Here is a 24,687-nt window from a genome sequence, read left to right as displayed (position 1 = left end):
TAAATAACAGCAATTTAAGTATCATCACTGAATCTCCCCTTTCTTCAGCCATAACACAACAGTTATGAACTCAACTGGTTGAAAAAGGGATACTGATCCCCATGCAGCAACATAGCTTGGGGCATCAACAGAGCCACAACCCACAGCCTCTGCCAAAACACGTTTGTGACCAGCAGAAAAGAAAAGGTCCCTTCAGGCAACTGAAGTCACTCTGTGCTACACAGACAGGTTGTGACTAAGAAGCCCCTAACCTGGTTGGAGGCACTAAGTATCAATGGTCAATACTGGATCTTCTGCTCCCCTTTCAGTACCTTCCCTCAGAAGGCCGTAGATTACACAACATAGAAGGTCCAGGTCCTGCAAAACCGAGCCTGTGACTGCTTTGTTCCAGTTCCCCACCTGCAGCAGTTTGCCAGCCTCACCCCAGCGAACACCCAAGCACATTCACTGTCCCCAGAGGCACAGAGGGTGGCGTGTGGAGTGACACAGCCCTGACTCTGCTCCTGAAGCCTCAGCACAGCCAAAGGTTATCTCAGCTTCTGTCCCAGCTGGCAGCAGACCCTTGGCTGCAAGGACCCTGCTGATATATTATCCACCTGCTGTAACCAGAGCAGAGCTTATTTACTTGTTCTGTCTCTGGCAGGCTGTCTCCCATCCACAGGCATCTTCAGGGAAAGGGAACAACTGCCCCAAGTCACTGCTGGTGGGCACAGGGGGCTCTGCCTACCCACTGAGGAACTTTTCCCAGCCCGTTTGGTCCTAAATATCACCTTTGGCAAACAGACAGCAGTTCTGTGCTACCTTGCACAGCTTCAGAGAGAAGCTGGCATGAAAAATAATGAATCATCTGCTGAACTTCAACAAGTGACAGTGCTAGTGTGGATTCCACTGTCTTGGATCCAGCTCTGAAGACTGTGAGGAGCAGAAGCAGAGTCACAACTTCTGGGATGTGAAATGGGAAAGGTCCCCTCCTAAACATCAAAACCCATTTCTACACTTACAACTGACAGGGAAGCAAGCCCTTAAATCTAAAGGGACTCATTTAAACAAATTCCATTCCTCTCTCATGCATCCCTCTGAGAGACAGAAAGTCTCCAGGATATTGTGGAAGAACCAAGACACCCTGATAACAAAGACTGCGGTTCCAACTCTCCTTTTCACTGCTTTGCACAACAGAAGGTAACAAGTCACAAGGCAAGTCTGAGAAATGCTCTTTCCCAAGTCTCCTGGACAGAGAACTGATGTTGTAACTTCAACATATACACACACAGAAGACAATATGAACATGACTAACTGCTATTTCTCAATTCTCAGTCTCATTTCCAACTGAGACGCTACACACGGCAAGTCATTTGTCTTAGCAGGGGAGATGGGACAAAAATCCATAGACAATGTGAAGAAATGCTCTTTGGGCAGAAATCAAGAGTCAGTCCTTGGGAAGTGCCTGAATAACGCACAATGCAGATCACTGCTACAGAAGTCTGGTTTGCAGTGTGTTCTTTCACACTATGGTAGAAAAGCCCACTCACACAAGCAGGGAATAATGCGAAAATATAGCCATTCTACTACTTTGTGGTGGATAAACCCACTGCAATTGTAAAAACACCAAACTTGTGGGTTTGTTGTACCTGTCGCTCCCAGAAGCTCAATTCAAACAGAGGTGCTCTTTGATGACCTGCTGACAATTCATTTGTTCAAGGTTTGCATTTTGTTTGAAAAGCTCAACATCCCCAGTGTGAAAAGCAACAATGTTTTCCTTGGGTCAGCAAAACAGGGCAGAGGCAGCTTTTTATTTTTCCCCCTAACCCTAGCTGGGGGAAGCACAGCTCAGGTTAGAGGACAACTACTCTCTGCTACACGGCTGGGATTGAGTTTTTCTCTGTAGCTGTGTAGCATCATCCAATTCACAGTTGGAGGTTTTCCAGTTAATAAAACGGCCATATGGGGCATTAAAAAACAAAACCAAAAAACTAAAAGCATTTCCTTCCTTTGCCACCTTCAGTCTCAAAAATCCCTCCAAAAAATGCCAGCCAAAGAGTAAACCAGCAGCTAGTGGTGTGCCTGAAATTCAAGAGCCTCTTTTTATTTTTTTCTTATAAGTTTTTACTCAACAAAAGTGTTATCAGCACCCTTAGTCAGCATGCTATGGGCAGAAGACAAATAATGATGGGTTGGGCGCAGCAATTAGCATGTTCAGTAAACATTGGATCTCTTTTTGGGAACAAAGCTCCTGGCACACTCGCTTCCGCTCCTGACACCACCCACACTCACCATCAAAACACACTGTTTATTCACAAAACAAGCTTGCTTTGCAAGAAAATGGAGACCCGTGTGCGCCCTGTGGTCTAGGAGAAGGCACACAGCAATGCCATTGGGAATTGTGCAACAACTGATTCAGAAAGGCAACATTTAGCCGAGACTCAATTTAGACACCTGATTACCATGCGTATAGATTAAAATAAAGAGCCTGAATTTTAATAAAAATAGAGTCTTTTGATGTGAGGATTCAGGCTTCTGTAGACTTAATGGAGATGGCCCATACCATGTTCCTCCTCTATCAACTGAGCTCCTCTCTTAACTCTGGTTTCTTCAATATCTGCCCACCCAGCCTTAATATGCTGCTGCTCACGTCTACACTCCACCTCCCTTTCACCAACATCCTTATTCTTGCCTCTGCTGAATGCAGCCTTCGCTAAAGCAGATTTCCCAAATCCTTACCCCATCCTAAGCCACCTCCAACAGCTCCCTAGTGCACTGTAGATTCAATTTCAAATTGCCTTCCTGGGCTGCAGTAAGCAGAAAGGACTTTCTGAAGCATATCCTTGCCTAGTGCTACACCTCCTTACTTGCCTCCCTCCCCCTTCTGTTCCTCTGGCTCAGCTCTAGAATTTACTGCCCCTCCAGGGCTAATAAAACCCAAACTTGCTGATTTTAAGGCAAAGAATAAGTCTCATCTGTTTACTTAGACTTGGAAAACCACAGGACAGCAAGACTAATTTATTCAGAAAGCTTTGCTCGAGCTGCTCTAGCCTCCACATTACCACAGTTTTGGGGAGTGCAGACTGTGAGATGAACTCAAGGAGCTACACATGGGAGCATTTTACACAGTAACGGTGGAGAGCAGCACAGCTGCATTTTCACTTCTCTTGTATATCTGAAATTTTCATTTCAACAGGTCTTTGACACACTGGCAAAACCCATTTGAGACTGTATTTTTCATCTAATGGGATGGCTTGTCCTAATTTTTGCCAGCTGTGCCAGCCTGTGCTTTATCTACCCATCCCAGTACAATTTCACAACAGTCCAAGGAATTCCCAGTGCACTCCTATCTGTGATGGAATTAGGCAAGGCCAGGGTGATGACATGACTGCCATCTCTGGCAGCAGCAAGATTTTTGACAGGCAGATGCTACTTCTAAGATATCTTCACTCCAGAAGTTTTGTGCCCACTTTACCACTTTCACAGCCTTAAAGACAAAATTCTAGACATCCAATCAATAAAGCAACAAACATGGAAAAAAATTGCACAGCCTAACTAGGAGATGAGAAAAGCCACAGGGAACTGTGGAATTTGATCCTATTTCTATTGTGCAGGCCATAAGCATAAGAGAGCTTTCAAAAGCGACTGGACAAATCTGGGATGCACATCTCTGTGCTGGTGGGTCCTGAAAATGAGTTATGGAAGAGTGTAGAGTCTGTCCTCAAAATGCTTCTTGCATCTCACTGACCACTATCATAGCATGATTTGTGTCGGAAGGGACCTTAAAGATCATCTAGTTCCAACCTCCCCCCATGGGTAGCAGGACATATTCCACTAGACCAAGTTGCTCAGAGCTCCATCCAACCTGGCCTTGAATACTTCCAGGCATTGGGCATCCACAGCTGCTCTGGGCAACCTGTTCCTGTGCCTCACCACCCTCACTGTAAAGAATTTCATCCTAATATCTAATCTAAACCTACTCTCTTTCGGTTTGAAGACATTCCCCCTTGTCCTGTCACTACATGCCCTTGTAAATAGTCTCTCTCCACTGTGCAAAGACGGTTTTGGTCTCAGTTTAATCATCCAGCTCTTGGAGACAAATTAAACATAGTTTGCAGAGGTGGAGCAGGCTAGTGGTAGCAGACAAAAAGCCAGAAACAGTAACCCCTCCGACACTCAAAAGGAAGGAATGTTTGCAGCCACTGAAGATACATTGCTTTGCAGGAATGCAGTGAAATGCTTTAGTTCTCAGACCAATGGCAGAGCACTAGTCAGAATTCCTGGGAACTATTCTCATCCTCCTGCCAACTTGTTTTATAACCCTGGAGACATTACTGGAGCAGGAGTATTTACTTAACCCATGCTTAACTTGCGATTTGCTACTACTTATAAATCAAGTACCTTCAGGACACTAAACTCCTGCAGAGGTGTGGTGTACAATTACAGAAGAGACTGTTTCCTTTTGATACAGAATTCTCACCAACACAGGAAGCAAAGCAAGGTTTGGACGGACCAGAAGTATATTTTACCAGATCAGGTGACAACTGGGAAACAAAATGTAAATATTCTTGAATATGAGTAGTCACACTGGTCAGAACAAGGTCCATCAAGCATGAACATGTCTGTTTTCTAGCTGCCTCAGCTGATCAAATAGGTGTTCTCTCTCCCTACGAACCTCTTACCCTCTGGCACCTATGGGAAACTCTCCACAGCTTACACAGAAGTACTGAAATAATTTGGTTTCCTGCAATGCTGCTTCCTGCACAATCTACAACACAGCATGCTTGTCTCCCACCAGTACCAGAACAGCACATTTACAGAGGACATGCATGAAGATATGCAATGAGACAAAAAACAGAAGTACAGTAAAACATCTGTTCACTTGCATTGGAGGAATGTGAGTTTTTATGTAAAATGAGGAGGGGGAATATTGAACACACATACACCCCCCTCTATACCACAAAACCAACAAGTGCCCAAAATGAACAGAAAGCTAAGAGGGAACTGATTGCTGAGGCCAGTAAAGCATTAATCAGTCCTCAAGACACCCTGACAGCACAGTCAGGGGACTTTATAGTTCACTTCTTGTATGCTACCATCCCTTCAGTCTACAACCCCAGCACATAGTTTATAACTGTCTGCTGAGAAAAAGCTTTCTCTAACAAGTGTTATTCTTGTGATGATCAGTCTGATTGAATTAGGACATCCATATGTTGCAGCTGATGGCTAACAAGATACAGGTGGTCTTTCATCACACGGGTAATTGGTCTCTGCAGCAATGACTAATACAGCAAAGTTGTCCCAGTTGTCTTTTTTTACCCACTAATATTATTTCTTTCAAACTCTAATAAGCACTATCTCTATCTTGTACAAACAGCTACAGTGGGAATGGTTTGTCTAACAATGAAGACAGGAATGTACAGAAAACCGCAGGGAAAAAGTGAGGTAAGCAGAGAGACACAGAAAGAACTGATGCACAGAGCATCTTGCTTTTCTACCTGTTTGAACTCCTGAATTTATGCTATTGCTTTGATCTGCTCCCTTTAGCCACATCCTGCACCTTGTCACAGAGAGAGTCTTGTCCTGGCTGCACTCAAGTGCTCTGAGGTATTAAGTCAAAGAGCAACGTGACGTTGTTAACTTCTATCCAAGAAACTATTTAAATCCTCACATTTTAATTGGTAAATAAAGGGCCAAATTTGGATAGTCTCCTTCAGACAAAATCCCTATTACTAAAATCAAAAGGGGGTTTAGTGAGAGCAGGCCTCCCTCTTAGGAAAAGCCAAATACCTCATTAGCAGCACAGTTAATGACCTGCCTGTACCTTGGCAAAAAGAAATCTGAAGGAAGACTGAGTCCTTTCAAAAGACCAAAGTTCAAAGGAGCAATTTTGGGACCAGATACCAACTTTGAACCAAACAACCAAACTTTGAGAAAGCAAAGCCAGAAGCATTTGTCCAAAGCCAAAGTTCCTAGCTGAAATACCCCAGATTTATATATTTATGCAAATAAATTAATAAAATTTCAAAATTCACCACACCAGGGGAGGACTCCCAGTCCACTTGCTCTTCTTACGGCTTATAAGGTGACCACAAAGCATATCAAGGAATTTTATCTTTGTTTTACAAGATACCCATCACTTGTGTCCACACTTTTTCCTCCAGGCTGGTCCATCAGATGTAATCAGATACTTGCAGTTAGTGAGACTGCATCAGTGTCTCCCCACAGCAGCTTTGCCCCAAGCCTCACACTGCAGGGCAATCTCACACCCTTGCAGGGCCACTTGAGATAGGACAAGGGATAATGGTTTAAAACTAGCAGAGGGTTGGTTCAGACTGGATATATGGAAAAAATGTTTTATGAAGAGGGTCATGAAACATTGTCACAGGTTACCCAGACAGGTGGTAGCTGCCCCATCCCTGGAAATATTCAAGGCAAGGCTGGACAGGGCTCTCAGCAACCTGGTCTACTTGAAGATGTTCTTGCTTACAGCAGGGGGTTGGACTAGATGACCTCTAAAGGTCCCTTCCAACCCAAACTATTCCATGATTCTTTGACTCGCATCACAGCTGTTCCTCTGGTGTTAACACCGTTAATTTTCAATTACTCAGGTTCATACAATGGGCTGGTCACACTGACAGGCACCTGTTGGACACATCATGCCAGTTACACATGTAGCCTTGAGGAAGTCTCACCCAGAGCCTGATCTGCCATGTCCCTTGCAGCCTCTGGACAGAGCTCTCCCTGTGCTGTTCCCCACAGTCCTAAGGGATCTCTGCTCTTTGGCTGCTACACTGGGGAGTGACCTGCACGGAGTCACCACTGCACAGCAAAGCAGGCAGGATAAAAACACACATTATAACAGCTTTGGCAGCTGAGCACTGCCAGGCCCTGTGTGTCAACAGACCCACACGTTTATGCCATGGCACTGCTTGGGACTTTGCAAAAACAAACATTTTTAGGAAGTTACTCAAATAGCACTTATTTGGCACCCAAAGGATATAAGTGTCAGCTTGCCCAGCACCAGCTCAGACCTGCAGTGGCCTCTCCGAAGGGCAAAAAAACTTGATCGAGCACCTCATCCAGCAACAGGAGAGGCAGTTTTGAAAGAGGGAAAGCAGGAGCTTCTGTGAAAGAGTTTTGCGTTCTCCTATATGCTCATACAAGCACCTTGTCCTGCAGATAACCAAGTAACACCTAGCCAGTGCCCTGAATGCTGCTGGCACAGTACAGGTCCTGTACCTTGTCTCACCGTGGGAAGGCACATGCTAAACACAGCCCCAAGTGTCCCCAGTGCCAGCCTGCAAACTGGGATCAAAATATCTAGAGGCTCCTTATCTGCAATGAGTTGAGGAGCCTCAGTCAAATTCCCAGGAGAAGTGCCAAGACTGGCACACACCAGCTCTCTACTGCTTGTGCCATCAAGAAGGTACAATACAGCCTTCAGCTCTTGACATAAGCAACTCAGCACCTTCCAATCTATTTAATTAATTTTATGAACCTTAGGACTGTCCTCTGCATATCTGCCATTTAAATGACAAGGGCACTGCACTAAAGAGGCTGCCCCAGGAATGATGGACCTCACTAGGCTCTCCCAGCTGATGGCTATTTTAAGTACACTACAGAAAGAAACCAACATGCTCTGCAAATGGAGTGATTTTTACAGACATCAGAGTCAGCAAGTCCCGATAAAGCCAAAAATCAGCTGCAGAGTACACAGAGAGCACAGAGTAACATGAAAATAGCTCCCACCTTCAATATGCTTTCACACAAAGTAATTTGTGTTGGACCCAAGCTTTATTTACTCAGCTTATAACAAAAAAAAGCTATTAGCAGAAGGTTAAGATAACTGGAGCAATTGCTGTAAAATAATGGAGCCCACAGCAGTTATGACTTTGTGCATATATCTATTTAATTGAATAAATATATCCATTCAGCCACTGCCTTTCACAATAGCCTTCCTGCCTGCAGTGGGAAAGGTTATTCCCATTAATTGATTATTGCTACTTCTCTAATACACCCTACACACTTGTTTGTGTTTCCATTTAATTTTCCAGGATATTACCACTAGTGCTGTAAAAGGGGACATGTGTAACTGAGCCAGCCCTGCTGACACACAGCAAATGATCTCTTCCCAAAGGGGCATAATTATAAAAGGCTGCAGGTTATCAATGGATCAGTGGGTTAATACCAGTATATCCGCATGAAGCCATGTAATTTAATCTGATCACAGTTAGTCCACGGGGAAGACAACCCAGTGAATCTGATGCAAAGACACCTTTCAGTAATGAACAGGCATCGCAGCACTCACGCTGGCAGCAGCACTCCTTGGCGCTCAGCGCTAATACCGTGTCTTTGTCAACCCCTGGGAGACTGTGACAGAAAGGAAAGGCTCTCCAAATCACCCGTAGGAGGATGCATTTACTGAACAAAACCATTACAGAATTCCGTCAAGTCTTCAGGCTAAAAATATTACATACCTATAAAACTGCCTGTACAAGCAAGGAGAAAAGCAATTCTCTGGAAGGAGCACTCACCCCTCACAGGGCGTGTGCCCACATGGGGGTGGACAAACTCACAGGGTAGCTTGTGGGTATTGAGTGGGCACACAGAGGAATTACAACAGACAGGAGTCACCTACGATCCACTACAAAAGACTTCGTAGCAGCAGGCTTTAAACAGAAAAGGGGTAAGGAGTGCACAAGGCTGGCAGAGCCTTAAGTGGGTGAGCTCAGAGAAGCATGTTCCAGCAAGAAGGGCTATTGTGAATGAAGTACTCATGTTGTTTGCAAACCACAAATGAGCACACAAGGAAGGAGTACAGCCATGTGGGAAACACTGTGAGGAGGGAAAAAATAAGCAGCCAGGATGGGCAGAGCTGTACAGACCTCTCAAGGAGGTTCTAAAGACCTTCCAATCAATACACATCAAAGGAGGGCCCCAAGAAGCTGGTGATATGACCTGTATGCTATAAACACACAATTATTCCACTTGCTAGGGTTTAGAAGTAGGTTCAAACACACGTCAAGAAATTTGAGATATTTGGAAAGACTGAGCAAAATACATTTATCCTCTATGTAAGAGACTTTTCAGCAGTTAACAGACAAAACTGGCAACCCCTGAACACGTTTTTGCTTATATTTATAAAATCAGAAATCCCATTTCCTTTTTGATATTTTTTTTAGTATTCATTACATGTATTAGAGTGCATCAATATCAGATATACAGTAAATGAATGGTTTCAAAATTCACAGCAACTGCTTAACTTACCAACACGAGCTTCCCCCTGAGAAATCCAAGCACTATTTCTTTGTGTTACCACATACAAAACGTTGACTCAAACTCTGATGAATTCAGCATTTAATGATGATAACTTGGTATTATCTCACCACCATAGATACTAACTCTCAGGTTTAATTTTTGTCAGTCGAGAAAATGTTTCTACTTCTCCAAACACAATGGCTGCTGTCATTTTGACTGACATAAGCTACCACAAGTGATTTTTCAAATGGACAAATTTATCCCTGGAGACAGCAAGATTCCAACTAGGGCACGTTTGTCTTTCTCTGCAGCAAATCTTGAGTTGGTGCTTAGAGCAAGCAAGAAAGCACCAGAAGTGAGAGTGAGCTTTCTCTCTGTCATCACAAAACAAGAAGTGCTTCTACAGATTTGATGCCAAGTAACCCCATGCTGCTACAAAGGTCAAAGCCAGTGGCTGCAATGCAGGGTCTTGTCCCCCTTTACAGGGTTAGTCTCATCTGAGCAGATGTGGAAAGGACACACCATCCTGTTGAGTTGTCCTCTTACACCAAGGGTAAAAGCTGGAACAACTATTTGACAAACCAAAATACACACGGAAAAGGCCAGACAGGAGCCTGGGAGATAACACAGAAGAAAGTAGCTAAACAGGCACATTCAGCAGAGCTGAGTTACCCATTTTTCCCTTCCTCCACCCTGCCATGAAAGAGGCCAAGGACAGCTCTCTGCCCCTGAGCACACTGCACTCAGGCACACCCTTGCACAGCAATAACTAAGGAGCATTCATCACTCCTCATCACTTACTCCTTGACTCAAGACTTGCCCCTTCTGGGATTTCCTTTAAGTCATTCTTCACGTTACAGCAGTTTCTGCAAGTCTGTGAGGAATCCCAAGTGGTGGGTCCTTGTGAAGTATTTGTCCACAATGTTAACACTGAGACAGCTTCAACAAACTTTAAGAGAATCTCTTATGCATTAAAGACCAACACAGCATTCTGCTGAATGAGTCCCACAATCTAGCAGTGCTCCTTCCAACATCAATATCAATTTCCTCCATCAACAGGAGGCAGAATAATAGCAACTTCCTCTGTACAATACAACCCTTAATTGTCCCAGATCAAATACTGGCTCCCAGAGGCTATTCATGCTGCTCTACAGGTAACTATGTTCTAGACAAGATGCAACAACTTTTATCAGCAAATGTTAAATGCAGCAGGAAGGCCAGAAGGCCTGTATCAGGACTGCTAATAACCTTATTAGCATCACTGCTCTGGCTCTAATGAAACACCCAAAGCACTGCCGAGAACAGCACAGGTACTCCAGTGACCAGAAAACACTTGCAAGGTCTTGCTCATCTGAGAGGCAGCAAATCCAGAGAACCACTGTCATATCAGGCTTTTTCTCCCTTTGTATCAGCTCCACTATGCCTCTGATTCCCCTCTTAATGACAAAGTCTTCATTGATTTCAGCAGAACTCAGCAAGACTGAGCAGAAAATGAACTAAAGAGGGAAATGTCAAGTGAGTCATTAGTGGGTAGAGAAAAGAAGGGTGTAGTAAGTAGTCTTCAACATAGTTCTCCTCCTTTAAAATAAACAATGCCACAAATTGGGGGAATCTTTGACATTTGTGAAGATGGAGCAGTAACAATCCCTGCATAGTCTGCAGGAGTGATGAATTCCTCCACTAAAAGGGGTTACTTATGCCAAATGCCAATAAATACACAGATAAAATTAATCTGCTTGTTTGGAAACCTCTGGATGAGAGTTCAGATCTTAAATGCAAAATCAGACTCAGAGAGACACAATCAAACCAGCACCATACGAGAACATTTTTCCCAACTTCCAACAGCAACCTGGTCTAGTGAAAGGTGTCCCTACCAATGGCAGGGAGGGTTGGAGCCAGAGGCTCCTTGAGGTCCCTTCCAACACAAACTGTTCTATGATTCTACAATTAGCCAGAGCAAGCACGGTCCCACAGTCTTTCTAACTCTGTTACAGCACAAACGCGTTCTCTTTAGAACATCCTTTGGTGCGTATTTTCATGCACTCATGTCTGATTCGATTTGCCTGGGTTACCACCACGCAGCCCTTTTTCCTAGGTCTGGTTACTAGAGCAACAGATTATGTTTTGGATTTGGTAGCAACATATTGCAGGCACCAAAAAAAAAAATCTGCTATTAGCTCAAGAAACATGAAACTACAAGTCAACAGCCCATGCCACAGAGGAATCCTCCTGTAATATCTCACTCATCTCTCTAATTATGAAACTTTATGAATCCTCACCTCCTTGGCAGAACACAAGCCTAAGCAACCTCTGCCTCAAAGGATGCACAAGAGAGGTGCGCTGCCCACAACCTCCTGTGTGCTTGTCACTGCAGAGAAACCACATGACAGATTTAATGGACTTCATAGCCAGAAAAATATTATATTCCACAGATGCTACTACTTGCATTAACCATTAAAGTCAAAGCATAACTTTAAATTCCATATGGTAACACATCTGCATTAGTCTGCACACACATTAATACAAAAAGAAGGTGCTTTTGGGGGCAGTGCTCTTGGGGTTTGGATTTTTTTTTAATAACCAGGAGTCTTCCTGTATTGTCATTTCACTGCAAAGTGACTGTATTAGATATTGTTACTCCACTTAACTCTTGTACAACTCAGAAGGAGGAAAAAAAGCCCTCTCATTGCACAGAGTTATTTCTAATTCACTGCCTTGGGACACAAGGGTTTTTGTTGTAGAGGTGAACAATGACAAGTCCTTTGCTGTCAGGTTTCTTCCTCCCAGCCACAACACAGCCCAATGCAGCAGGTACGTACTCAATATAAGCAATGAACTAAAGACAGCAAGAACTGGTCAATCTGATCATTTCTCAGCCAAAGCCAGCCATTACAGAAAGTTCAGTCAGACCATTATCACTGCTATTAATAAGTTTTTATCCTGAGAGAACAATCTATGCCAGATTTGTTCCTAATTTCAACTGCGGGAACTTACTCAAAAACATTTTATCTGGTCACACACAGTGTAGCCCCCACTGAGTGAGTGTGCTATTATGAGAAAGCAAACTGATATAAATATAGCACAGTGACAGTATCCACTCTGCAGTTACTTCCTCTGCGAAACAGAGCAGAATGAAGTGGGTAAGATGCTCAGCCAGCTTTCTGCTAAGGCCACTGAAAACTGCATTGATGACACCAACAAAAATAATCAGTTAAAGACAAATCTGATCAAATAATTCTCAAACAACATTTAAACTGAAGAACTTGACCTCATCTCAAGTATCCACAAACATAAGATGACATTTCCATTACTTTCTTCTCCATTTATATTCATTTGTGGAATAGATTTTTTCCTGTTAGCTTTTATTTTCACTAGCCAAACTGACTGTAGGTTGATGTAAGAATTAATCATCCAATATCTGAAACTCTACTCATGACAGATAGGCTAGGACAGGGCAGATATTAAACCTCATTGCTGGTTGAGTGTGCACACACATCCACTCTTATGCAATCCATAATTCATATATAGAAATTCAGATTATGATTTTGATAGCTAAAGCCAGAAAGCAAACAACCCAAAAATGCTTGTTTTCTTTTTTGTTTTTTTCAACTCTACCTGTAGAAGGGAACATGATCAGAAACATATCTCTGCAGGAAAAATAATAAAGCAGCATATAGTAAGCAGAAATATTTTTCTGGCAGTATTTTCCCAGCTACAGTTGAACTGCCAACTTTAAAGATGTTATTTTAGCATACAAGATGAATGTATCTCAGGAACAAAAAGAATCACTCTTCCTAATCCTCCTCTCATGCACCCTCCTGCAGTCTGTTCTCAGACATGAAGTATTGCTTAAAAATGCCCATGGAACAGACTGAAAGAAGTTGCTGCTTCTCTATATAGTTATTTATAATAGATAATCTTTAGACAGATAATCTTAGAATCACTCTTAATTCCAGCTCATCATTTATGGTGTTGGCAGAGTTGCTCCAGTGAATTTAGTCTCATTATTCACCTTTGGGTTGTACAGTATCTTGTATTTTATATATCACCCTTTTTTATCCAGTGGATCCCTCACAAGCACTTACAGAACCAAGTGAAGGTGAATAACGATGCAAGGACAAGGCTCAGTGATGAAATACTATGATTTTATGGCCAGTTACAGAAAAACATGGACACACTTTGAATAGGGAGATGAACCTCTTGAAGTGAAGTAGCAATACATCCAGGAGTACCATAGCAATAGGCTTTCTAATAGGCTTCTGCCCTATCCCAAGACACTGAACTTAACCCGAAGTCAACAGGACTGTTCAGTTTTGCTGTCGGTGGCCACTCCCAGCTGCATTCAGTTACGCTTGGGAACTTGCTACAAATGTCTTTGGAAAAAACCCAAAGAGTAATGGGATCATCCATTAAGTTGAAAGTCACGTCAAGACAGTGATGATGGGACAAGTGCACAGTTTTGGTTATTAGAGACTATGCTAACAAGTGCAGAAGGGTCTCATTAATGGCAGCAGACACTTCACGGATTTGTTGCATTGGAGCAATTTATCTACTGACAAGTCCTGCAGAAAGAATGAGCCAAGCTGGCAGTTTTTTTAAAGAACAACTTCACCCACAGCATCCTCTTTAAACCTGCTGGGAGAGGGAACAACTGCTGAAACCCACAAGCACTTTACCCCAATAACAGAGATGTTTCATTGGGTAACCAAAGCCAAATTTCATAGCTTAACCATCTGAAAGAATTTTGCAACGTGATCACCAGAAACTTGAGTTCTACTTCAGGCTCATTGTATCTCAAAATAGATCTCACCAGCTTCCGCATCCCATTCCATTACAGGGATCACATTATCAAGGGTCCTGCCGCAGCATCCTGGGTCACAGCACCCGCTCCTTAACAGGCACTTCCTTGCTAAAATGTGACAGTGGGAGTGACAAGACATATGTGTTCTCTCAGTCTCCTTATACTGCAGTGACCACTCAGACACATGCTTTGGAACAGGAAGAGAACCATGGTACCTTGGGGGGGAAAAAAACCCACCTCAATCATCATCACACATACCACTTGAAAATTTTTCAGCCAAAACTCAACAGTTAAGTCACCAATATCTGAATTTAAAGCAATCTGGGCAATCACAACAGCAGGAGTAAGCATCTTCCTAACCATCCAGTAATAATCACCATGGCCGTCAACCTTTACCATTGCTACAAAATGAGCAAACATCAGTGTATTTCCCTGCTGCTTGATATAGGGCCCTATGCCAAGTTGTCTTTACAAGCACAGCAGCACAGGGAGAAGAGACCTTGAGGCATCAAACTGGCATCAAACAGCAAACAAGAGCAAGATGCCAGCCCACAGGGAAAGCCTTCAGTGAGAAGCTCAGAGAGCCTTACCTATGTACAGGGAGGAATCTTTCCGCCTCACGTGGTCGTCGATGTAGGAAACTCCCAGGGGCTGGACAGGGGTAGCACCAATGCCCAGGAGGACCTGTGCTCCAATGAGCAGCAAGTACATCATGTTGGTAGCAGTTCTATTCCTGCAGATAAGGTCCGGGTCTGGTCCCTCATCGCTGGAGGACCCGTTGACAGCACACACATCCCTCCCTTCAGCCCCCCAGCGTATTTCTCCTGACTCATATTCATACTGGTGGGTCAGAAATTCAGGCAACGCAGAAAGGAGGGCGCCCAAGGCCATGACTATCCCTCCACATCCTATTAAGCGTGGCCGGTGTCCTCGGGCTCCAAAGTAGCTCACGAAGAGGATGAGGGCCAGGTTGCCAATCTCGAAGCTGCTGGCAATGACGCCCACGTCAGCACTCTGAAGGTTGAATCGCCGCTCCAAGGTGGTTAAAACACTCACCTACAACAGAGAAATCCAGAGAAAATTACTGAAAGGGAGTATGACCTGCCTTCTGCCCTCCCCATATGTACTGCTAAAGTGTAAATTCCCTTGACTTTTCCTTGGAGTCGAAAACATCAAGGGCACCCAAATCACAGTATAGTAGTTGACCTCCAAGCATGACCTGACTATTCAAATACAGCCACATCAGAAGGTCCTAATACCAAGTGACATTTCCCAGCCTACCACCTGTCTGAGCACGTGTCCATTTCCAAATTCCTGCATCCATCAATGTATATTTTGGACTCCTGCAGACACCCATGACTCCATGATTGGTCAGCCTTTCTTTGGGCTCGCTTTCTATTTGAAGGCACAACCTTCACAGTGCCCTGTCCCACAGAACCAAGGCACAAACCACACCATGCCTCACATCATGCCAGGCATCCAGCCTTCCCTTTGGAACAAATTGCAGTTAGGGAGCAACAGACAACCCTGTGGATACTTCGCACACCAGCACAAGTCAGCTGGAGACAGTGACATACAAATAGACAGTTTGGATGGCACAGAAAGCTGCTACTAAAGTATATAAATAAAATGCTGATCAAAGGGTTTAAACTGTTTGTGGATTAGTTAATGACTGGAATCGTCACAGAGTATTTTTGAGAAGACAGGCCAATTAAGGTTTACATAGAAGATTTAAATCCACCATGAAGAAGAGATGATTTAACAAATAGGGGTTATTTAACACTAAGAAGAGAAAAGCACATGAATAGTCTTCAAATATTTAACATTGCTGCAAAAAGGAATGACCTGTTCTTTGAATTCAAATGGACAGGACAAGAAGTGACAAGTTTAAACTGCAGTAGAGATGATTCCAGATAAATACAAGGTGGGGAGACTTTTACTGCTAAGGATTCTGAGGCACTGGAACATGCTGCCTGAAGAAGCTGCAAAGGTCTTTGAAAGAACACAGACCAGCATCTGTCAGGAAAGACACAGGTATGACTGATCTTGCCATAGGGCAGGAAAATGAACCAGATCATCTCTTGAGAGCTCTTCCAATCTTGATTACATGGTGCAATGAAACACAGTGTGGATTTTCTGCAACAGTCATAGCACTGATCAGAGCATGAAGGATGAACCATTAGGTACCTCACTTGCCGTCAGGCCTGCTCAAGGGAAAACACAGGGCATTCTCATGTCTATGGCAGTGTGCCTCTTATACAGTAAAAAAAATAACAAAAGAAATCTTGAACATCACAGAAATGCCAAAAACTTTTACCTTGACTAAAAAACTATCTAGTTTTTCAGACTGGAAAAGATGAAGATATTTAAGGTTGTCCTAAAAGAGGCAGGTTTCTCTATTCCAAAAAAAATGTGAAAAAGACCTCAGAGCAGAAGGTAGCCCCTGGATAGAATAAAAATAGCCTCCCACTGGAGGCACTGAAAATCTTTGCTGATAAACCTCACGAAGCAGGAGCCAGTCTGACCGACTTTAAAGTATTCTGACAGCAGCTCTTCTCCGGGGGCAGTTAGCCTCTGCTAGGGTACACCAGGGCACAGTTGGACAAAGACAGCCCTGTCGGCAACAAAATGGGAAATGGAAATAACCCACTTCTGCTGCTTTGCATAAGCAAGAGCTCCCAAACCTGACCCTGGTAAGTGTCCAAGTCAGATCTCCAAAACTGGACTGTTGTAATGTTTTCTGAAAATTCAGACTTCTTCTCATACAGGCTGTTATTTTATACTACTACTGTAATCCTCCCCCGCTGCAGAGCCAAGAACTAAGGAAGGAAAGTAGGAAAAACCTAAAAATTGAACCCTATGACTGAAGGCAGTGCAAGAGCAATAATTCTTCCCACGCCAAAGCCAAGTGAGCATGTGCGTGTCAAAGGCAGAAGAGATCACCACTTCACCTGCAACACCAGGTGCAGGTCCCTGTTGGGATGAAACAGCTCTGTGATTCATGAGGGAAAACGATGTTCTCTGCACGAGGGCACAGCACAGCCTGTCCCTGCTCCAGCCACCTCGGCCACACGGCTCCGCGAGCAGTGCTCGAGCTCACACCTATAACAGGGACATTGCTGCTCCCAGAACTCCATGGGAGCCGTGGCAGAGCAGAGCAGGTGGAGACGGACACTGCTAGAAAAAACACTGTGTTGGTATTTTCAAAGCAAGGCACACCAAGGAGGAGGGATACAGACAACATCCCACTGCCTCAGGCAGTCCCACCAGGCACTCGTGTGACAGAGAACCACAGAATGGTTTGGTTTGAAAGGGACCTTAAAGATCATCTAGTTCCAGACCCTTTGCTGTGGGTAAGGATTTATCACCCACAACACAGGACTGCTTTTACTGCAAGGTATGACCTAATGGTGGTGCAGTCAGACTGGTGGGACTTCTGGCCTGAACACCAAACTTTAAGCAATGCAAAGCACTGGCAATAGGAACCCACCTTTATGCTACCACCTCCAGCACGTCCCTAGAGGAACTCAGCTATAGCTAGGCTCCCATGAACACCAACTTTTGCAGAATGGGGAATCTCTCCAAGTTGAATATGTAACTCTGACCATGCAAAATCATCTCTGTGGTGCTCATTTCTGAACTGTACCTAGATAGGAAACTCATGATTACTCATTACAGCTGTGTAAACTGAGGTAGAGAGCCAACTATTAATGAGACAAGTACAGTAAACGAAATTAATTTCTGATGGAATAATTTAGGCTGGAAGACTGAAAGCCAACAGAAGTGATTTCCCAAGGCCAACTGGTATTAATGAGCTTTGGATGTCTCCCACATTTCGACCTGGCTGCCAAATTTTAGGCTTTTACCATACATATATATAAGTGGCTAGAAGGTGGGATAGTGTTTAGAAACATGAGGGTGCCAGGCCTCAGAAGGGTCAGATTCTGGACAGTTGGATTCCAGATAAAAATACTGCACCATTTTAAAGTGCAATTCACAGTGGCAGAGAAAATAAATTGGTGACAAACCTGGGAACTAAAACCAGAGTCCCAATTCTCATTCCGCTGTTATTTCGGTGGGACTTCAGTAGTTTTTTTCCTTTTTACAAAACCTAAACTACTCAAAATAGGGCAAAAGAGTCTCACCATCCCCTAGCACTTTCTTGCTTTACTTTGGTGAAGAGCCTGAAATAAAAGGAGGAGGAGGAGGATGACAACACAAAGCAAACTCCAACCCTCCTGATAAAAGCTGGAAGTTGTCCTTATTCTTTTGGCCAGACCACACTGCACTTCCCAGTTTGCTCCTTCTGACTGCAGGACTGCTACCCAGTGGTACCAGCTCTTCCTTTATTAAGTGGGTTATGAGGAGCAGGGGGGTATGGTGAAAGAACAAATCCATCATATCATCCTTGAGCATCCAGAGAGAAAGAGCATCTAAGTACAAAGTGCTGAGACCAGCATCAGCAGAGTAGCCTCAAAACACTGACAAGTCACAGTGAGGGGAAAAAAAACCCTAAATCCCAAAATAAAAATAGGGCTGGGAAATAAACTGTCAACATGCAGATTTTTAGGCAGAGAACAACAGGAACACAACTGCATTACATTCAGGGTGGCTGCAGCCCAGAGACCACAGCCCAAATTCCTACTGTGACATTGGCTCTGACCTTACAAAGACCAACTACAAAATCAGCATTAGCACAGCAGAGATGTTACCTGCATTTATTCAAAATAAGCCCCTGCCCATGGCTAGCATCATTCTCTCACCCTCTATGTCCCATGCTGATAGGACTTCCTGCATATGAGGTAAATATGCAGGAATAAATACCTGACTAAATAAATACCTTCAGTTTCCACATGGGATGCTCCTGGTGCCCTTGTAACTGTGAAATCAAGGAGCACTCTACTGCCCATATTTCCTTTCATGAGCCTGTTCCCCAGCAGGACAGAGGCAGGGCCACCCTTGGAATCATGGCAAATGCCAGAACCTACAATAATGGGGCCAGCACTGAAGCTACAGCTTCCTATGGGAATGCACCTGTGCTAAAAACAGCTGTACCCTGATACCTTTATGTCCTTATGCCTGTCCTGCAGGTCGGTGGGGCTCTGACCAGCAAATACTTCACCTGCAGCACTGTACACAGCCCTCAGTCATGCCAGCCTCGCTGCCTTTTTCCATGATTCCCATTTCACCCACTCCAGACATCTCCCACCCAGTTTTTAAGAGCAGCTCCACTAGGTTTAGCTATGGCATCACAGACATCAGCAGGACTGTGAAGCTGTTGTTACTGCACAAGTTCATGCTCCTCTCTCCAGGTTAGTCAACTGGACCACCACAAACTAAACCAGTTTGGGTACCTGCACACCTTTTTCATGCAGAAAGCAGACTGGGGATCTAGAAAGATCATGTAACTCAGCCTTCTGCCTTTATGTGAACACACTGTAACATACAATAACAAGAAGTAATTAAAACTTATACCATGATTGCACTGTCTCCTCTTCTTACCAAGCCACAGCAGGCTGTACACATGCATTTGTATCAGATGACTTCAGAGACTAACTTCAAAAAGGCCTGGGCTAAAGGGGCCTCCCATCACCACCCTAAAACACTCTTCAATGATTGAGAAAGGAAAATATCTCACATAACACACACAGTGATAAATGACCCACATCAAAATGGAAAAAAAAAAAAGAAATCAATCACCACCTTAAAATTTTCCAGCCAAAGCAACTTATATTGTACATCCTGTAACTAAATCCACAGAAGCTTATACCATGCTATTCTGGACTTATTTCAATAATACATGCTCACATTCATCATTCCTGTTTGTCCCAAATCTACAGATCTTGGCATTTCTGAACCAAGGTAAATTTGTTTTCTCTATAGGCTGTTTATTTTATATTAATGCTCAGCAAAAATACAATCCACAGACCTGTTTCACACTATTGCTTCACTTTATCACTAAAAATTGAACTGAAGGCCGGGAGCACCATTATGGGGACAGAAACACAGTGCATTGAAAATGAATATCATATTGTTCGTATATCCAATGATCAAGTCATATTCACCCACAGAGTCTACAGATAAGTTCATTGTATTAATAATACAGGGTTATATATAGAAAACACATTGACTTTATGCCTGAAGGGCCATTTTAAAAGGCTTCTTTTTAATGTAAAATACATTTTCTCAGTTATGTGGTAATAGATTGGACTTGAAGAGACATGTCTGCAGTGCTACAGGGTGTAAAATAATTGCCTGGCAACTATGTTCCCAAAGGAAAACAAACGCAAACCATCTCCCACTGCCTCCATTATGGAGCCAGGAAACACAAGATTCCTTGAAGAGCCAAAGTGACCATGCCAGAAACAACACCACTGCTTCCACACACTTCCACCCACTTCTTCAGATGTCACCTCCTCCTCTCTTCCAGCAGCCACGTGGGACAGAGCAAATGGCATCCTGGAGCTGGAGGCAAACTCTCCTCCCCATAGAGCTGGTACCCATGGGCTCAGTCCTCCTTCCCACCCACCCTCCCAGCTGACAGCACAGCCACCAGGCTCCGGTTTCAAGCCCAAGGGAACGATGCTGATCCTCTGCTCTGATGTTTTTCTGCTCCACAATTCCAGCATTGAGATGATCACTTTTTTAAAATGCAGACAGTTTCCTTGGCATTTTGCCCACTCCTCCCCCATCAGATGGTGGGGAGCAGGGCAATAAGCTTAATATCCTTTGCCCAGCCCCAGGGACCTCTCGTCTCAGGCTGTTGATCATTTCTTTGAACAACATTCCTGGTCCAGTAAAGTCAGTGGAAACTTAAAATTTGCTCTCACCGCAGATGCCAACACCCATGCTGGCTTTGGGCACACGAACATAAGGGAAAGCAAAAAGCAAAAAAAAAGGGTGGTGATATGAACACACCCAAGCTGGCTCTGCTCAAGGTCTGGAAATCATCTCTGCATAGAAATTTGCATTCACATGACAGGGATAATAGATGCTGCAGCTGAACCACTGCTGAAAGTAGGGTGTTATTAGCTTGGCTGTTGCTGCATGTGCCTGTGCTGTTTCTAGGCCAGCACTCGAAAATCTGCAAGTTACTGTACTGCTGCCATGAGGAGTTTGCAGCTCGCATCTATGCCTCACTGGTGTGAAAAATTAATTTTATATTCTAGTGACCAGCTCTGAGGTTACTGACACAGTCCAAATTAAGCACACATTCAAAGTCAGGATTTTCAGGGGCCTGAGAAGAAAGAGTTTTGCACCATGCAGCAAGAGAAACAGCACATCACACTCCCAACTGAGGCAAAACATACACTTCTGGCAACCTCTTCTCTCCAGCATCACACAGAAAACTTTTCTGCCATCTCTTGCAAACCACTGTGCATCTCCTCCCCACATTCAGTAGCCACAGCATCCTGTGCCACTGGCCCTCAGCCAACGCAGGGCACAAATCAAGTGCACCTGGGCAACCCTTTGCAGGATTTCACAGCTATGCCACAAACACAGCGATGCCACACGCTGTTGCACATTGCAAACAAAGCAAAGAGTACTCAACACCCATAGAAGATATCCTGTTCAGTCAGGAGCTGATACATCAGTGCAAAGCCACAGTTTGCTTCAAAATAGCTTAAAACAGAAAAATGTCACACGCCTCTGAAAGCTAAAAGTGTATTTTCCACTACTTTAGTGAAACTGGGATCCATACTGACCAACTATGCTATATAAAAACCTAACCTCTAATCCAGGCACTCATTGCAGCAAACAGCAGTGGGATTGTCAATACCTTCCTCATTTGCTTCCTAAGGATCATGCACGGGACACAGTGGACTGACCCCCTTTCCTGGCTGCCCTGAGGAAGAGAATGAGCACTGCCCCATTTAGAGGGGTGTGAACAAAAAGATCACTGAGGTGTCATTTGCAGCTACCCCCTCACATTCATCACAGAAAGTCAGCGTGAGTCACCAACAGCTCAAAGTAGATCCAAGTACAGAGCACCAGGCCACACTGAACTGCCTAGAACAACCTGAAAGGCTTTCTCTGTTGCTTTGAAACAGATGCACACTATGGCCAAAATCTACATTTTTTTTTAACCTTTTGAAGTCCCAACCTACAGCAATATAATCACATCTGCAGACTTGGTGTCCACACAAGCTTTCTGCCTCCAAGTCTCCTGTTCAACATCCACCTCACTGTGTGAAGGCAGGTGATATTTTAGTCTCTGACAAGGTATCTACATAAAAACACCCAGTGCCAGAATCCATTTCTAGCCTACACTTTTCTTGAGTAGCACACATACAATGAAGCCACTGGATGTTTGAATCCCTACTTATTTTTAAATGTTATGTCATTTTCACTGGCAGCCAAGTAACGCATAAGCATGCAAAGAAGTACAACCCTAAACCCTGTAAGCTGCGTGTTTGTGTGCTTTGAAAACCATAGCACAGAACAGTGCTGCCGGCACATTTCAAACCTGGAGGATGAAGAATTCCATGTGGAATAAGCGCTCAGCAGCAGGGGTTGGTGAGCAGGGGCAGCCACTCAGCTCTGTCAAAGTAAACAGCCCAGGGAAAGCTGCTGGAGCATCTCTGACATGTTCAGAGATGGATCTCGTTTTTTTTTCCTGTGGCCAGCAAGTAGGTGTACAAAGCCAGATGAAGAGGAATTTAAACTGTGTATAATTCAAACATAGGCTCCTGCAGCACTCTTGGCCATACACAGAACTGGCAGCAAAATTCACACACGGGTCCAGTACTCTGCAAACTGGGCACCATCACACTGGATTCCAGTGAAGTGGAGGAAATGAAACTCATGTCTCTGGAAGACTCCTAACAGGAAAAATACTATCATATGGATATATATACTATCATATGGACTAAGTACTACCACTGGAGAGGCGGGATCCCAAGCTGTCACATTGCAACACCCTCACTTCTCCACCTCCACAACTGAATGCAAGTTTGCTTGTTTATCTAATAAAACACTTCCTAACTCAACACTTCCATGCCTGCAGAGAAGGCTTTCTACTATAAACAGAGTGACTTACCACAGCAGAAACCATAATGCAAGCCTGATGAGAAAACATGAAGCCTTTTGCATGACAGGTTGTCTTAATTTACAATCAAGATCTGAACTTGGGGCTAAGGGTGGCATCCAATTTATGCCAGAATGCAGATGAAGAAGCGAGGCCTGCGGAGCTGGTTGCAGAAGCATTCCCAGCTGCCAGGCATGAACCAGGGCAGAAGTGACACAGGCAGGACACTCTGAGGCAGCATTAATAAATGCTTTGAAGGAAGCCAAATTCAGTTTTCACGGTTGGAGGACAACGGTGATTATATAAAGGCTATATACTGAGAGAGGAGGTTTTCTGACAAGTCCTACTACTTTTCTCTTCATCTGCTCTGGCTCTGCTGATATCTCTCCTGCTCCACTCCCTACCCAGCAGCAAGGATGCCTGGCTAAAGCAAATGGGAACTCGGCTTAGGGAGAAGTTTGAGGCTTTTCTCCTCAACTACTATATGAAATGCTTTAATTTAGTAAACCTTGGGAGGAAGGAAGCCATTTAAAAGGGAACCAACAAAATGGCCACACTGTACTGGCAGTCCACAGCACTTTGTAACAACTCATGAAAGAAATACCAAATTACTGTAAACCTCTGCAGGTGGAATTGGGGTCTCTAGCACCTAACTAGCAACACCCCAAGCTTATCCCCAAGCCACACGTGCTGCTTTGCTTAGTCCCACCTCACACTGCAGCCCACACAAGAGCTGTCCATGTCATCCTGCTTATTTGCTAAGTAACACCCTCCTACAAAGCTGTTCACAAACAACTCATTTCTCCTTTCACATCATCTCTGTGGAAAGCCAAGGGTACAAACAGGAGCCGCGTGCCGGCTGCTGCCAAACATCCCACTAAGGAATGGGGCGGGCTGGGAGGTGAGCACGGGGGGCCATGGTGCAAACAAACAAGTCAGGGCTTGAAGGTGATCTTAAATCTATTCACTGCAGAGTCACCAGACCCTGCAAAACTTCAATGAGCACATGCAAGGAAAACAGAAGTCCCCACCTCTTCCACTTAACCTACCAGAGTCTGACGTGAGCAAAAGCACAACAGGAGAGGGGTTCCCATAGGGGTTCCACTGCTCCTATGGCAGGGGCACATCAAATTCTGGGAGGAATCCAGCATTCAGGCACTGCAGAATGGGAATGGTTTTGCATTCAATGGTCAACACAAAGCCAGAGGCATTTGCCAACCAATGGTTACTGCAACCAACATGAGCACTCTCTCTTCTCTCCTTGTACTTTTCCCAGTCTGGTTTCTCTCAACCTCCACAGCCATTTCAAATTCCGTTTTTTCATCTCCTTCCAGTTCTTCACTCATCCTTTGCAGACAGCTTCTACATGAAGTTAATTCTCTTTATACTTGGCTTTTCCCTGGTTCCTGCCTCCCCAAGGTACTAATTACAATACAGTTTATTAGCCAGGCACACAACATTTAAGACTAATTTTGCCCTGCTTTAAAGGAAGCTAGACACCACTAAAGCAGTCCACTGCAGTCAGTAATAGGGAAGGAGATTTTTCAAAAGCACTTTAGTGGCTTTGGAACAAGAGTCCCATTTTCAAAGAGATACTTAGAGTAAGTCATTTCTGTCA

General features: G+C 44.1%; 1 protein-coding gene across 1 annotated transcript in view; it reads right to left on the bottom strand.

Moving 5' to 3' along the window:
* SLCO3A1 (solute carrier organic anion transporter family member 3A1) overlaps positions 1 to 24,687 on the bottom strand; it is a 132,264-nt gene that overhangs the window by 94,709 nt on the left and 12,868 nt on the right. The window contains exon 2 of the mRNA XM_027688470.1: positions 14,632 to 15,097. Within this exon, the coding sequence (XP_027544271.1) occupies positions 14,632 to 15,097 (466 nt within the window). The remainder of the gene's footprint in view (positions 1 to 14,631; positions 15,098 to 24,687) is intronic.

The sequence above is a fragment of the Neopelma chrysocephalum genome, unplaced genomic scaffold, assembly GCF_003984885.1.
Source record: "Neopelma chrysocephalum unplaced genomic scaffold, ASM398488v2 Primary Assembly neopelma1_75, whole genome shotgun sequence".
In the NCBI taxonomy this organism is placed as follows: domain Eukaryota; kingdom Metazoa; phylum Chordata; class Aves; order Passeriformes; family Pipridae; genus Neopelma; species Neopelma chrysocephalum.
The sequence above is the reverse complement of the archived record's forward strand: the minus strand, read 5'-3'. Positions and strand labels throughout refer to the sequence as shown.